This window comes from Salvelinus alpinus, chromosome 1 (genome assembly GCF_045679555.1).
Source record: "Salvelinus alpinus chromosome 1, SLU_Salpinus.1, whole genome shotgun sequence".
Taxonomy (NCBI): domain Eukaryota; kingdom Metazoa; phylum Chordata; class Actinopteri; order Salmoniformes; family Salmonidae; genus Salvelinus; species Salvelinus alpinus.
Genome location: NC_092086.1, coordinates 111,957,671 through 111,974,910, shown reverse-complemented (window position 1 = coordinate 111,974,910; position 17,240 = coordinate 111,957,671). Strand labels below are relative to the sequence as shown.

General features: G+C 44.4%; 1 protein-coding gene across 10 annotated transcripts in view; it reads left to right on the top strand.

The window, feature by feature from the left end:
* mapk10 (mitogen-activated protein kinase 10) overlaps positions 1 to 17,240 on the top strand; it is a 108,640-nt gene that overhangs the window by 44,004 nt on the left and 47,396 nt on the right. For all 10 annotated transcript variants that reach the window (XM_071341651.1, XM_071341642.1, XM_071341624.1 and 7 more), the window contains 2 exons: positions 14,146 to 14,275; positions 15,637 to 15,695. In XM_071341651.1, coding sequence (XP_071197752.1) covers positions 14,146 to 14,275; positions 15,637 to 15,695 — 189 coding nt within the window. The remainder of the gene's footprint in view (positions 1 to 14,145; positions 14,276 to 15,636; positions 15,696 to 17,240) is intronic.

Here is a 17,240-nt window from a genome sequence, read left to right as displayed (position 1 = left end):
TCCCGGATCCGGGATGCGTAGCAAGTAGAAGTTAAATAAATACTGTTGAATATAGGGTATACTGTTGTTGTCCTGCCTCCAGTCAGACTGCAAATAACAGAGAGAAAGACGTATCATGAAATCAACATCATTATGCATTCTGTTATATAAATCAGATTCAGGAGATGTTCCCCTGTACACTGAGACAATGTTCTCGCTGTGAGAGAGAGACCTGGGCTTGTATTCAAAGAGCGTCTCAGAGTTGGGATAGTAATCTAGCATCAGCTCCCCCTTGTCAATGTAATTGTATTCATTGTGCTCTAAAAGGAATCCTAACTGATCCTAAATCAGTACCTCTGAGATGCTTTGTGAATACGAGCCCTGGTCTTGTATTCAAAGATCTAGTATCAGCTCCCCCTTGTCAATGTAATTGTATTTCTTCTGATCTAAAAGGCAAACTGATCCTAGATCAGCAGACAGAGACACCATGGTCAGAGAGCTTTCAGACAGAGACACCATGGTCAGAGAGCTTTCAGACAGAGACACCGTGGTCAGAGAGCTTTCAGACAGAGACACCATGGTCAGAGAGCTTTCAGACAGAGACACCATGGTCAGAGAGCTTTCAGACAGAGACACCATGGTCAGAGAGCTTTCAGACAGAGACACCATGGTCAGAGACTCCATGGTCAGAGAGCTTTCAGACAGAGACATCATGGTCAGAGAGCTTTCAGACAGAGATACCATGGTCAGATAGCTTTCAGACAGAGACACCGTGGTCAGAGAGCTTTCAGACAGAGACACCATGGTCAGATAGCTTTCAGACAGAGACACCGTGGTCAGAGAGCTTTCAGACAGAGACACCGTGGTCAGAGAGCTTTCAGACAGAGACACCATGGTCAGATAGCTTTCAGACAGAGACACCGTGGTCAGATAGCTTTCAGACAGAGACACCGTGGTCAGAGAGCTTTCAGACAGAGACACCATGGTCAGATAGCTTTCAGACAGAGACACCATGGTCAGAGAGCTTTCAGACAGAGACACCATGGTCAGATAGCTTTCAGACAGAGACACCGTGGTCAGAGACACCATGGTCAGAGAGCTTTCAGACAGAGACACCATGGTCAGATAGCTTTCAGACAGAGACACCGTGGTCAGAGACACCATGGTCAGATAGCTTTCAGACAGAGACACCATGGTCAGAGAGCTTTCAGACAAAGACACCATGGTCAGAGACTCCATGGTCAGAGAGCTTTCAGACAGAGACACCATGGTCAGAGAGCTTTCAGACAGAGACACCATGGTCAGAGAGCTTTCAGACAGAGACACCATGGTCAGAGAGCTTTCAGACAGAGACACCATGGTCAGAGAGCTTTCAGACAGAGACACCATGGTCAGATAGCTTTCAGACAGAGACAACATGGTCAGAGAGCTTTCAGACAGAGACACCGTGGTCAGAGAGCTTTCAGACAGAGACACCGTGGTCAGAGAGCTTTCAGACAGAGACACCGTGGTCAGATAGCTTTCAGACAGAGACTCCATGGTCAGAGAGCTTTCAGACAGAGACACCATGGTCAGAGAGCTTTCAGACAGAGACACTGTGGTCAGAGAGCTTTCAGACAGAGACACCGTGGTCAGAGAGCTTTCAGACAGAGACACCGTGGTCAGAGAGCTTTCAGACAGAGACACCGTGGTCAGAGAGCTTTCAGACAGAGACACCGTGGTCAGAGAGCTTTCAGACAGAGACACCATGGTCAGAGAGCTTTCAGACAGAGACTCCATGGTCAGATAGCTTTCAGACAGAGACTCCATGGTCAGAGAGCTTTCAGACAGAGACACCATGGTCAGAGAGCTTTCAGACAGAGACTCCATGGTCAGAGAGCTTTCAGACAGAGACACCATGGTCAGAGAGCTTTCAGACAGAGACACCATGGTCAGAGAGCTTTCAGACAGAGACACCGTGGTCAGAGAGCTTTCAGACAGAGACACCGTGGTCAGAGAGCTTTCAGACAGAGACACCATGGTCAGAGAGCTTTCAGACAGAGACACCATGGTCAGAGAGCTTTCAGACAGAGACACCATGGTCAGAGAGCTTTCAGACAGAGACACCATGGTCAGAGAGCTTTCAGACAGAGACTCCATGGTCAGAGAGCTTTCAGACAGAGACACCATGGTCAGAGAGCTTTCAGACAGAGACTCCATGGTCAGAGAGCTTTCAGACAGAGACTCCATGGTCAGAGAGCTTTCAGACAGAGACACCATGGTCAGAGAGCTTTCAGACAGAGACTCCATGGTCAGAGAGCTTTCAGACAGAGACTCCATGGTCAGAGAGCTTTCAGACAGAGACACCATGGTCAGAGACACCGTGGTCAGAGAGCTTTCAGACAGAGACACCACCTTAGGATGCATCAGCAGGTTGGGCTAGTGGTGATGACATCACACAGCCCTCATAGTGATGGTTTTCTAAGGTCCCTATTGGCTCCAAGCTTTCCATTAACATTCTACTGCTGTTTCTATGGCTACACCGCCCACCTTCTGTCTTCATAGAAAGACACAGTGCATTCGGAAAGTATTCAGACCCTTTGACTTTTTCCACGTTTTGTTACGTTACAGCCTTATTCTAAAATGTATACAAAAAATGTTTTTGCCTCATCAATCTACACAATACCCCATAATGACAAAGCATAAACAGGTTTTTATAAATTTGTGCACATTTATTAAAAATAAAAAAACAGAAATACCTTATTTACATACAGTACCAGTTAAAAGTTTGGACGCACCTACTCATTCAAGGCTTTTTCTTATTTAAAAAAAACTATTTTCTACATTGTAGAATAATAGTGAAGACATCACAACTATGAAGTAACACATGGAATCATGTAGTAACCCCAAAAAATACCTCCCCAGTTCAAACGCTAGTCTTTATATTGTAGACTCTTTTCTTTACAACACAAGGTTTGTAGATATTGTTTTGAATGTCAATATAGAAATGATGAAGGAAAGCTCTCTCGGCCGACTACAATGTATTCCAAGATATTGATTATTCTGAGATGTGCTGTAGCTGAATATTCTTGTTAGTCTGTCGGTTCCCCTGTCTGTTCATCTGTCGGTTCCTCTGTCGGTTCCCCTGTCGGTTCCCATGTCGGTTCCCCTGTCGGTTCCCATGTCGGTTCCCATGTCGGTTCCCCTGTCGGTTCATCTGTCGGTTCCCATGTCGGTTCCCCTGTCGGGTTCATCTGTCGGTTCCCCTGTCGGTTCATCTGTCGGTTCCCCTGTCGGTTCATCTGTCGGTTCCCATGTCGGTTCCCCTGTCGGTTCCCATGTCGGTTCCCATGTCGGTTCCCCTGTCGGTTCATCTGTCGGTTCCCATGTCGGTTCCCCTGTCGGTTCCCCTGTCGGTTCCCCTGTCGGTTCCCCTGTCGGTTCCCATGTCGGTTCCCATGTCGGTTCATCTGTCGGTTCCCATGTCGGTTCCCATGTCGGTTCCCCTGTCGGTTCCCCTGTCGGTTCACCTGTCGGTTCCCCTGTCGGTTCCCCTGTCGGTTCATCTGTCGGTTCCCCTGTCGGTTCCCCTGTCGGTTCCTTTGTCGGTTCCCCTGTCGGTTCCCATGTCGGTTCCCATGTCGGTTCCCATGTCGGTTCCCTTGTCGGTTCACCGACAGATGAACCGACAGGGGAACCGACAGATGAACCCGACAGATGAACCCGACAGGGGAACCGACATGGGAACCGACAGATGAACCGACAGGGGAACCGACATGGGAACCGACATGGGAACCGACAGGGGAACCGACATGGGAACCGACAGGGGAACCGACAGAGGAACCGACAGATGAACAGACAGGGGAACCGACAGACTAACAGGAATATTAGGCCGTTACATTACTATTCAGACACCAGGCCCCCAGACGTACAAATCCTCTACAATGTTAGTGTCCGTCATACGAACTCAAAGAGGAACCGACAGGGGAACCGACAAGGGAACCGACAGGGGAACCGACAGGGGAACCGACCGAGGAACCGACCGAGGAACCGACAGATGAACCGACAGAGGAACCGACAGGGGAACCGACCGGGGAACCGACAGGGGAACCGACCGAGGAACCGACAGGGGAACCGACCGAGGAACCGACAGGGGAACCGACTGGGGAACCGACAGAAGAACCGACAGAGGAACCGACAAGGGAACCGACAAGGGAACCGACATGGGAACCGACCGGGGAACCGACCGGGGAACCGACAGGGGAACCGACAGGGGAACCGACATGGGAACCGACAGGGGAACCGACAGGGGAACCGACAGAGGAACCGACAGTGGAACCGACAGGGGAACCGACTGGGGAACCGACAGGGGAACCGACAGAGGAACCGACAAAGGAACCGACAAGGGACCGACATGGGAACCGACAGATGAACCGACAGGGGAACCGACAAAGGAACCGACAGAGGAACCGACAGGGGAACTGACAGGGGAACCGACATGGGAACCGACAGATGAACCGACAGGGGAACCGACATGGTAACCGACAGATGAACCGACATGGGAACCGACATGGGAACCGACATGGGAACCGACAGGGGAACCGACAGGGGGCATTTCATGGAGGATTGTAGGTAAATTCCTTGTAATCCTGAATGAGTTTTTAACAGATGTTGTTAAAGCACTATTGTATTTTTCAAGTGCCCAGATGACAGATTATGAGATGTTTTCATGAACATCATGAAACATAATCATGTGAATCATTGTGTTGTTTTAGCATAGCATTGTGTTGTTTTAGCATAGCATTGTGTTGTTTTAGCATAGCATTGTGTTGTTTTAGCATAGCATTGTGTTGTTTTAGCATAGCATTGTGTTGTTTTAGCATAGCATTGTGTTGTTTTAGCATAGCATTGTGTTGTTTTAGCATAGCATTGTGTTGTTTTAGCATAGCATTGTGTTGTTTTAGCATAGCATTGTGTTGTTTTAGCATAGCATTGTGTTGTTTTAGCATAGCATTGTGTTGTTTTAGCATAGCATTGTGTTCTATTAGCTAAGGATTGTGTTGTATTAGCTAAGCATTGTGTGGTATTAATCAAATCAAATGTATTTATATAGCCCTTCTTACATCAGCTGATATCTCAAAGTGCTGTACAGAAACCCAGCCTAAAACCCCAAACAGCAAGCAATGCAGGTGTAGAAGCACGGTGGCTAGGAAAAACTCCCTAGAAAGGCCAAAACCTAGGAAGAAACCAGGCTAGGAGGGGTGGACAGTCCTCTTCCCTCTTCTGGCTGTGCCGGGTGGAGATTATAACAGAACATGGCCAAGATGTTCAAATGTTCATAAATTACCAGCATGGTCAAATAATAATAATCACAGTAGTTGACGAGGGTGCAGCAAGTCAGCACCTCAGGAGTAAATGTCAGTTGGCTTTTCATAGCCGATCATTAAGAGTATCTCTACCGCTCCTGCGGTCTCTAGAGAGTTGAAAACAGCAGGTCTGGGACAGGTAGCACGTCCGGTGAACAGGTCAGGGTTCCATAGCCACAGGCAGAACAGTTGAAACTGGAGCAGCAGCACGGCCAGGTGGACTGGGGACAGCAAGGAGTCATCATGCCAGGTAGTCCTGAGGCTTGGTCCGAGGGCTCAGGTCCTCCGAGAGAGAGAAAGAAAGAGAGAAAGAGAGAATTAGAGAGAGCATACTTAAATTCACACAGGACACCGGATAAGACAGGAGAAGTACTCCAGATATAACAAACTGACCCTAGCCCCCCGACACATAAACTACTGCAGCATAAATACTGGAGGCTGAGACAGGAGGGGTCAGGAGACACTGTGGCCCCATCCGATGATACCCCCGGACAGAGCCAAACAGGAAGGATATAACCCCACCCACTTTGCCAAAGCACAGCCCCCACACCACTAGAGGGATATCTTCAACCACCAACTTACCATCCTGAGACAAGGCCGAGTATAGCCCACAAAGATCTCCGCCACGGCACAAACCAAGGGGGGGCGCCAACCCAGACAGGAAGATCACGTCAGTGACTCAACCCACTCAAGTATCGCACCCCTCCTAGGGACGGCATGAAAGAGCACCAGTAAGCCAGTGACTCAGCCCCTGTAATAGGGTCAGAGGCAGAGAATCCCAGTGGAGAGAGGGGAACCGGCCAGGCAGAGACAGCAAGGGCGTTTTATTGCTCCAGAGCCTTTCCGTTCACCTTCACACTCCTGGGCCAGACTACACTCAATCATATGACCTACTGAAGAGATGAGTCTTCAGTAAAGACTTAAAAGTTGAGACCGAGTCTGCGTCTCTCACATGGGTAGGCAGACCAATCCACAAAAATGGAGATCTATAGGACGACCCCTATAGATGAGAGTGAGAAAGCCCTGCCTCTGTAACGATTGTCGTCGGGAGAAGGAGAGGAGGACCAAAGTGCAGCGTGGTACGTATCCATAATACTTTTAATCAAGAATGAATACACGAACAAAAACAACAAAACGACCAACGAACAGTTCTGACAGGTGCAACAAACACTAACCAGAAAATAACCACCCACACCCAAAAGTGGGAAAACAGGCTACCTAAGTATGGCTCTCAATCAGAGACAACGATAGACAGCTGCCTCTGATTGAGAACCATACCAGGCCAAACACATAGAAATAGAAAACCTAGACCTACAACATAGAATACCCACCCACATCACACCCTGACCAAACTAAAAATAGAAACATACAAAGCAATCTATGGTCAGGGCGTGACAGCCTCCAGCTGTTTGCTTAGAAATTCTAGGGACAATTAGGAGGCCTGCGTCTTGTGACCGTAGCGTACGTGTAGGTATGTACGGCAGGACCAAATCGGAAAGATAGGTAGGAGCAAGCCCATGTAATGCTTTGTAGGTTAGCAGTAAAACCTTGAAATCAGCCCTTGCCTTAACAGGAAGCCAGTGTAGGGAGGCTAGCACTGGAGAAATATGATCAATTTTTTTGGTTCTAGTCAGGATTCTAGCATCCGTATTTAGCTCTAACTGAAGTTTATTTAGTGCTTTATCTGGGTAGCCGGAAAGTAGAGCATTGCAGTAGTCTAACCTAGAAGTAACAAAAGCATGGATCAATTTTTCTGCATCATTTTTGTACAGAAAGTTATTAGCATAGCATTGCATTGCTATTAGCATAGCATTGTGTCATATTAGATAACCATTGTGTTGTGTCAGCTAAGCATTGTGTGGCATTAGCATAGCATTGTGTCATATTAGATAACCATTGTGTTGTATTAGCTAAGGATTGTGTGGTATTAGCATAGCATTGTATCATATTAGATAATCATTATGTTGTATTAGCTAAGGATTGTGTGGTATTAGCATAGCATTGTATCATATTAGATAATCATTATGTTGTATTAGCTAAGGATTGTGTGGTATTAGCATAGCATTGTATCATATTAGATAATCATTATGTTTTATTAGCTAAGCATTGTTTTCATTTTACGGTCAGACAGCATAGCATCTGTCCCAGTAGCCTTTCCAATCCTGTATTTCAGGAGGCTGCCTGCTGCTGTTGCATTGTTAATGAGCACAAACATGTTTTCCTGAGCTGAGCCAGAGACAGGAGAGAGAGACAGGAGAGAGAGACAGGAGAGAGAGAGAGAGAGAGAGAGAGAAGGGTGGGGATATAGGGATAGAGAGGGGGCGGTATAGGGAGGGGAGAGGGAGAAGGAGAGAGGGAGAAGGAGATGGAGAAAAAGAGAGAGAGGGGGTATAGAGAGAGAGAGAGAGAGAGAGAGAGAGAGAGAGAGAGAGAGAGAGAGAGAGAGAGAGAGAGAGAGAGGGAGAGCGAGAGGGGGGGGTATCGGGAGAGAGAGAGAGGGAGAGGGCGAGAGGGGCTAGAGAGAGAGAGATGGGTGTATAGGGATAGAGAGGGGGGTTTAGGGAGGAGAGAGAGGGAGAAGGAGAGAGAGAGAGAGAGAGAGAGGGAGGGGGTTATAGGGAGAGAGAGAGACAGAGAGAGAGGGAGAGTTATAGAGAGAGAGAGAGAGAGAGAGAGAGAGAGAGAGAGGGAGTATCGTGAGAGAGAGTAGAGAGGGAGAGAGGGGGTAGAGAGAGAGAGAGAGAGGGGGGTATAGGGATAGAGAGGAGGGTTTAGGGAGGAGAGAGAGAGGGAGAAGGAGAGAGGGTGAGGGAGAAGGAGAGAGAGAGGGGGGATAGAGAGAGAGAGAGAGAGAGAGAGAGAGAGAGAGAGAGAGAGAGAGAGAGAGAGAGGGGGGGGGGGGTTATAGGGAGAGTGAGAAAGAAAGAGAGAGGGGGGGTTATAGGGAGAGGGAGAGAGAGAGACAGAGAGGGGGGGTTATAGAGAGAGGGAGAGAGGGGGTATCGAGAAAGGGAGAGAGAGAGAGAGAGAGAGAGAGAGAGAGAGAGAGAGAAATGTATGGTGGTTCTTTCTTTAAAAGTTACATCTTATGCCGTGACCGTTAGTGGTAGATGGTGTCATTCTGTCATTGCACAACACTATCACAAAGGGGGAGTTAGAACGCTGATCTATCTCTATCGGTAGTCTAAACTATGGCAATTAATTCAGTCTGAGAGTCTCTCTTCTCTGGCACTAGAGTCCTGCATCAGGCAACAATACAAAAACATGTCAGTGGTCCTGGAGTTAAGAGAGAACTTGGGTAAATACAAAGGGGGAATTTCACTTGACATTTTCAAAAAATAGGCACGGTGGGCTTTTGGTTTCTCTCCCTCTAAAAACAGGAATAAATAATTGTAAATAACAAACTGTCTTTATTTACAAATTAGTAAGAATGTCTCACCCCATGTTCAAGAATGGCCTTTTTCCCTTTATTCAGATTACAACCGCTCACTTTCGGGTTATTTGAAAAAAATGATCTACAGAAAATCATTATTTTTTAAACAAGCCATAGAAAGTTGGTTGCAATTTCAGTTTACTCAACCAGAAAAGACAGAAGTAAGGAACTTATCTGTCGGCCCTACGTTAAAGACCAAAATTGGTTAAAGAAAATTGTGATAAATAAAAATATATACCAGTTTCATTTAAAGACAAAAAAATTGACAACTGTGCCATATAGATTGCAAAATAGTTGGGAAGAGATTTTCGATGTACCGATTCCATAGCACATGCTTTATGAATTGACACACATTTTTCTGTTTATTATAACCTACTGCAGGCCTAAAACCTATGGGTTTAACCTTCTGAATTAATGATTATATTGAAGATAGAAGCCACCTCTTCATGAGTTCCAAGAGCCGATCTGTTATCCAACGATTATTATTATTATTACTATTACTGAATTACAGAGCATGGGGACTGGTCTTGATAAATCAATCAGATTTTTATTTACAGTTCTCCCGACCGGTCCCGTTGTACAGCGCCATATTTTCCTAACTGAAACTCTTAATTAAATCGCTTTAGCCGTGATTGTAAAATGGATCACCCGATGCATTGGTCCAGAGCCAGGTGGTATTGGCGGAGAGTCACGTCATTGGCTGAGAGTCAGACGGCATTGGCGGAGAGTCAGGCGAAGAATGAGGCGTTGAAGAGGGGGCGAGGAATGAGGCGTTGAAGAGGGGGCGAGGAATGAGACGTTGAAGAGGGGGCGAGGAATGAGATGCAGTCACATTCCATGCCAGGCTCAACCTGTGAGCTCTGGAACTCCACCTTCTGTTTGTGGACTCTGAAAACAACATGTCCTTGATGAAAATATGGCACATGGTTTATGAATTGACACCCAATTTTCCGTTCCTCCTGAAAGCGCTAATATTAAAAACAGTCAAATGCATTCTCTCCGTCGCCCACACGCACTTTAAACATTTGGATAATAAAGCATTTAAAGGCTGACATTGGTTGATTTTAATACTTCTGACAGCCAAAATTCTAACTCCACCCATAACTTTTGGACTTTTAAACATTCCCAGGAGGCATGGATTATTATAACCTACTGCAGGCCTAACACCTATGGGTGCAAACAATGTTTCTGTGATGGGCTCTTAGCCTGACAATAGACTCTTCCACCTTTACAAAAGGATAGTCTAATAGCTCGGGCTAGGTGTGAAAAAAATCCCCCCAATTTGCAATGTATTAAGTACTCTAAAGTTTTACATTTCTAACTACAAACATCATGCAACCGCATAATGTCGGATAAAGCATATACTGATCAGTATTTCTTCCTCAACATCTTTATGCTTTCATGAATAAAAGAATGATAAAAAATACTCTTCAAAATGCAGATGTTTAATTTCAACTATCAGCAGGACAATAGACTCTGTTTTGACCAAGTTAATCTGCTCATGTTATGTGTGTTAGATTATTTGTGACATTGTGGCATTTTAAGCATATCGAAGATAGAAGCCACTTCTTAATGAGTTCCGAGAGCCGATCTGTTATCCAACAATTAGTTTAATTGCCCGGCTGCTGTAGGTGTGAAAATCCCCCCAACTTGCAATGTATTCGATGCTATGGTACTAAAGTAGTTTTACACAGTATCTATTCATCAACATCTTTCTGCTTTCGTTCATAAAATAACAATAAAAAAGACTTTAAAAATGCAGATGTTTATTTCAAGTACTGTACAGTACATCTCAGCTACATTTTATTTGCACCTACCCCCAGCTCCATGACCACGGGTAAAACCTTGCTGAGATGATCAATGTATTTGTCCGTTTCTCAAGCCAAAATGTCTTGATGGCCTTCACCTGTTCATCTTTGCTTGTAGGCTTGGCAGAGTTACGGATTCATTTTTCAGAATAAAGTAGGCTAATGAAGGCAACAAATTGTTGCCTAACGGAACACCCAAAGTCATTAAATTGTTATAATATGATTTTAAGCAATAGCCTACCCGCGTGTGGTCAACTATTTCAGCACCATTTCGCGCTGCTCTGAGACAAGCATGGGGACTGGTCTTGATTTTTTATTTTCACTGAATCTCCGTTTGGGTATTGGTTAGCCTACAATTAGGGTGTGGAAATGTTAAGATTATTTTCCTCTTCACCGGTCACGTTGTACAGCGCCATATTTTCCTAACGGAAACCCTGAGGGTTTTGTTTTTCTTGGATAGAAACACCATAATATTAATCAAATTAATTAAGCTAAATTTCTTAAAATCAATCCCACATACTATGTTCTTACAAAAAAAGGGTTTAAAATTCTCGAGTACAGCCACTATTAAAAACTGTCAAGTGCTTCTCAAAGATGCCCTCTGGTGGTCAAACTAGCACTAACTAGCATTAATGGCAACAATGGCTGACACTTAAATAACGTGCCATAGAATTCTGCGGCAACCCACAAGGTGTGCTGCAGTACGACACAACTTTTAAAGGAAGAACCACTGTAAGGAGAGACACAGACAGGGAGGATAATAGACAGGCAGGATAATAGACAGGGAGGATAATAGACAGGGAGGATAATAGACAGGGAGGATAATAGACAGGGAGGATAGCAGTGCAGTCTTCTTGCCCCTGGACAGATGCTTTTAAAACCAGAGCTCTGATTTGATATCAGATCCTCTCTGTCCACACATAGATGCTCCGTCACTCTCTCTAACTCCTCTTTGCTTGTCATCACCTAGACAATAGCTGTCTGTGAATGATGACTAGGAAGTAATGGATGATATAACACTCATAGGATTAAATATCGAACGCAATGTATTATTGTATATCTATGAGAATAGCCCGTCTTTTGTATGACGTATCAGTGATATAACCTGACTGTTGACACCAGATGAGAGTTCACACTGTGACTGTGAATCATTCATCATTCATCATTCATCATTCATCATTCATCATTCATCATTCAATTGATCATCATTCAATTGATCATCATTCAATTGATCATCATTCAATTGTTTACTATATGTGCAGGCTACACGCGACCTCTCAACGCAGTTATGGTAGACAATGTCCAACCTCAATCTCACATCCAAATCTCCACTAACATGTGACACTGGCAGAGGCTGAAATCTGACCAGTAGCTCACCATGCGCCCGCTTTGTTAGAGTAACATCCTGAAATCTGACCAGTAGCTCACCATGCGCCCGCTTTGTTAGAGTAACATCCTGAAATCTGACCAGTAGCTCACCATGCGCCCGCTTTGTTAGAGTAACATCCTGAAATCTGACCAGTAGCTCACCATGCGCCCGCTTTGTTAGAGTAACATCCTGAAATCTGACCAGTAGCTCACCATGCGCCCGCTTTGTTAGAGTAACATCCTGAAACAATGTTGTTCATCTCTATTTCTTTGAGCGCTTTTGTGAACACGGTGTATCAGCCATTTTGTGAACACAGTGTATCAGCCATTTTGTGAACACAGTGTATCAGCCATTTTGTGAACACAGTGTATCAGCCATTTTGTGAACACAGTGTATCAGCCATTTTGTGAACACAGTGTATCAGCCATTTTGTGATTAGCAGCAGTGATTAGCAGCAGTTTGTATTTGAGCCAGGATCTTTAGAGTCACAGCGAGCACTGCAATGCAGTGCCTTAGACCGCTGTGCCTCTTGGGAGGCCCTCTTGCTGTAGATTACCTGTTTTCTCACTGTAGATGACCTGTTTTCTTACTGTAGATGACCTGTTTTCTTACTGTAGATGACCTGTTTTCTCACTGTAGATGACCTGTTTTCTCACTGTAGATTACCTGTTTTCTCACTGTAGATTACCTGTTTTCTTACTGTAGATTACCTGTTTTCTTACTGTAGATGACCTGTTTTCTTACTGTAGATGACCTGTTTTCTCACTGTAGATTACCTGTTTTCTCACTGTAGATGACCTGTTTTCTCACTGTAGATTACCTGTTTTCTTGCTGTAAATGACCTGTTTTCTCACTGTAGATGACCTGTTTTCTTACTGTAGATGACCTGTTTTCTCACTGTAGATTACCTGTTTTCTTACTGTAGATTACCTGTTTTCTCACTGTAGATGACCTGTTTTCTCACTGTAGATTACCTGTTTTCTTGCTGTAAATGACCTGTTTTCTCACTGTAGATGACCTGTTTTCTTACTGTAGATGACCTGTTTTCTCACTGTAGATTACCTGTTTTCTTACTGTAGATTACCTGTTTTCTCACTGTAGATGACCTGTTTTCTCACTGTAGATTACCTGTTTTCTTACTGTAGATGACCTGTTTTCTTACTGTAAATGACCTGTTTTCTCACTGTAGATTACCTGTTTTCTTGCTGTAAATGACCTGTTTTCTTACTGTAGATGACCTGTTTTCTTACTGTAGATGACCTGTTTTCTTACTGTAGATGACCTGTTTTCTTACTGTAGATGACCTGTTTTCTTACTGTAGATGACCTGTTTTCTTACTGTAGATGACCTGTTTTCTCACTGTAGATTACCTGTTTTCTCACTGTAGATTACCTGTTTTCTCACTGTAGATGACCTGTTTTCTCACTGTAGATTACCTGTTTTCTTGCTGTAAATGACCTGTTTTCTCACTGTAGATGACCTGTTTTCTTACTGTAGATGACCTGTTTTCTCACTGTAGATTACCTGTTTTCTTACTGTAGATTACCTGTTTTCTCACTGTAGATGACCTGTTTTCTCACTGTAGATGACCTGTTTTCTTACTGTAGATGACCTGTTTTCTTACTGTAAATGACCTGTTTTCTCACTGTAGATTACCAGTTTTTTACCTGTTTTCTCACTGTAGATGACCTGTTTTCTTACTGTAGATGACCTGTTTTCTCACTGTAGATGACCTGTTTTCTCACTGTAGATTACCTGTTTTCTCACTGTAGATTACCTGTTTTCTCACTGTAGATTACCTGTTTTCTTACTGTAGATGACCTGTTTTCTTACTGTAGATGACCTGTTTTCTCACTGTAGATTACCTGTTTTCTCACTGTAGATTACCTGTTTTCTCACTGTAGATTACCTGTTTTCTCACTGTAAATGACCTGTTTTCTTACTGTAGATGACTTGTTTTCTTACTGTAGATGACCTGTTTTCTCACTGTAGATTACCTGTTTTCTCACTGTAAATGACCTGTTTTCTTACTGTAGATGACTTGTTTTCTTACTGTAGATGACCTGTTTTCTCACTGGAGATTACCTGTTTTCTCACATACAAATAGAACAAATAGCTACTGTAGAACAAACAAAGCCCCTTGGAGCATGGCAATTTGACTGGTACAATGACATAGTTCTAATTCTCTGTTTTCTGCTGTGCCCTCTGCAGTGCCGGGTACGATGCGGTCCTCGACAGGAACGTGGCCATCAAGAAGCTCAGCAGACCCTTTCAGAACCAGACCCATGCCAAGAGGGCATACAGGGAACTGGTGCTCATGAAATGTGTCAATCACAAAAACGTGAGTTACAATGTTATGTCTCGTTTAAGCAAATGACAAGATGTGTGTGTGTGTGTGCGCGTGCGTGCGTGCTTGATTGTGTCTGTGTGTGTGTGTGTGGTTGTATTATTCAAATCAAATCAAAGTTTATTTGTTACATGCGCCGAATACAACAGGTGTAGTAGACCTTACAGTGAAATGCTTACTTACAGGCTCTAACCAATAGTGCAAAAAAAGTATTAGGTGAACAATGGCTAAGTAAAGAAATAAAACAACAGTAAAAAGACAGTGAAAAATAACAGTAGCGAGGCTATTTACAGTAGCGAGGCTATAACAGTAGCGAGGCTATATACAGTAGCGAGGCTATTTACAGTAGCGAGGCTATTTACAGTAGCGAGGCTATATACAGTAGAGAGGCTATTTACAGTAGCGAGGCTATAACAGTAGCGAGGCTATATACAGTAGCGAGGCTATATACAGTAGCGAGGCTATTAAGGTAGCGAGGCTATATACAGGCACCGGTTACTCAGGCTTATTGAGGTAGTATGTACATGTAGATATGGTTAAAGTGACTATGCATATATGATGAACAGAGAGTAGCAGTACCGTAAACGAGGGGTTGGCGGGACACAATGCAGATAGCCCGGTTAGCCAATGTGCGGGGGCACTGGTTGGTCGGGCCTATTGAGGTAGTATGTACATGAATGTATAGTTAAAGTGACTATGCATATATGATAAACAGAGAGTAGCAGCAGCGTAAAAGAGGGGTTGGGGGGGGAAGGGGGGGGCACACAATGCAAATAGTCCAGGTAGCCATTTGATTACCTGTTCAGGAGTCTTATGGCTTGGGGGTAAAAACTGTTGAGAAGCCTTTTTGTCCTAGACTTGGCACTCCGGTACCGCTTGCCATGCGGTAGTAGAGAGAACAGTCTATGACTGGGGTGGCTGGGGTCTTTGACAATTTTTTAGGGCCTTCCTCTGACACCGCCTAGTGTAGAGGTCCTGGATGGCAGGCAGCTTAGCCCCAATGATGTACTGGGGCCGTACGCACTACCCTTTGTAGTGCCCTGTTGCGGTGGGAGGCCGAGCAATTTCCATACCAGGAAGTGATGCAACCAGTCAGGATTTTTGCCTTTGTTTTTTATTTTGCCTTTGTCCATAGAAATGCCCTTTTTACTTTAACCTCCCAGTCACTGCAGTGTGGTGCTGCATCATTATGGAGCTATTAAAAAAAATATGTAATGTAAATAGCTGTTAATGTTGTAGCTTACTTACTGTACATAGACTGGAACATTAACCTGAGACTGAATGTTGCCCCAGTTTGTCCCTCTCTTTCAGATCATCAGTTTATTAAATGTTTTGTTTCTATCCATCTCTTTCAGATCATCAGTTTATTAAATGTTTTCACACCACAGAAATCATTAGAAGACTTCCAGGATGTGTAAGTACCAATAAACTTTCAGAGGAAAAATGAACAATTGTGAGATCACTCAGAGAGCATGCAGGGAAAACCGTATTTTCATTTAATCGGACTTTTAATGTGACGTATTAGTCTGATTTAACAACAAAATTGAACACATCAACAACTGCCTCCCAAGAAACATCGTTACCTATCGCATCACAAAAGCTTGGAGATCAGAGGAAGGGAAACAACTACTTCAAGGTCTCCGAGCGAGTGACGTCACCGTTTGAAACGCTACAAGCGCGCACCGCTAACTAGCTAGCCATTTCACACTGGTTACATCAGGACATTGAGATGAGATGAATAGATGGTAACGAACACGATGACGGCCATGAATCAACGGAGTGGCTGCGGTTCTGGATTCTCCGGAAACCGGATTTTTCGTGTCTAAATATACGGTTGTTTGTGCTCGTGTGTCAGATTTTTTTTTTATGTAGCTGCTGCCCCCTCCTTGATCAGCGATGAACGCCATTGTCTGGTGTAGCCTACAAAACTTCCTGTTGTACACAGAAGAACTGATCAACATGTTCGTACAAACTCCCAATGCAAAACTCAATGAGGAGTTACACGCTAGTATCTCGGCAGCATATCAGACGCAAGCAAGACACAGACACGCAACGTAGCCTAATTAGCGATTTAATGGTGTTTTTTTAATTATCATTGCAAACATTGGCTAAGCAGGAGGCAGACAGTCAAAGTAGTAGTGTTATTTTTTCAGCAACTCTGGCTAGGATATGGCAGCAACTATAAAGATTAGCCGTCATCATCACAAAAAAAATATGATTGTTTTTTTGCTCCAATGCAACGTGTAGGGACTGCATTCTGCTTGTGCCACTGCAATATCCATTACGACAAGACAGAGAAGGTACTGGCCTTCATAATGGCCTTGAATGTTTTTTATTTCAGCTGTTCAGAAATATGAGGCTGAGACACAGGCTACATCATCATGGTTCAGAAGGGTCTCCCGAGTGGCGCAGCGGTCTAAGGCACCGCATTGCAGTGCTAGAGGCATCACGACAGATCCTGGTTCGTTCCCAGGCTGTGTCACAACTGGCCTCGATCGGGACCACCCATAGGGTGGGGCACAATTGGCCCAGTGTCGTCTGAGTTAGGGGAGGGTTTGGCCGGGGGGGGAAGTAGGCCATCATTGTAAAGAAGAATTTGTTCTTAACTGACTTGTCTAGTTAAATAAAGGGTCAATTAAATAAGAGGCTGAGTAAAGACACGCGTGTGCAGGAAAGGGATTCAGATGCTTATCTTTGAGAAAAAGGTTTCCAGAAGGGAACTCTGTATTCGCAGCCCCGGCCTTAATACAAAGACTATGTAGAATCCCATTGATGCTCTGGCACTGCACAGTGGTGTCCATTGTGTTGAGAAGAGATGAGACGGAGGACAGAGAGGAGTAGAAGAGAAAGGAGTGAGAGGCAGAATGATAGATTAAACTAGAGCCTCTTGTGTTTAAAGGATCTCACTTCAGGTCATGTAGGCCTATTTCTTCTTCTTCATTCTGGATATTATTTCACT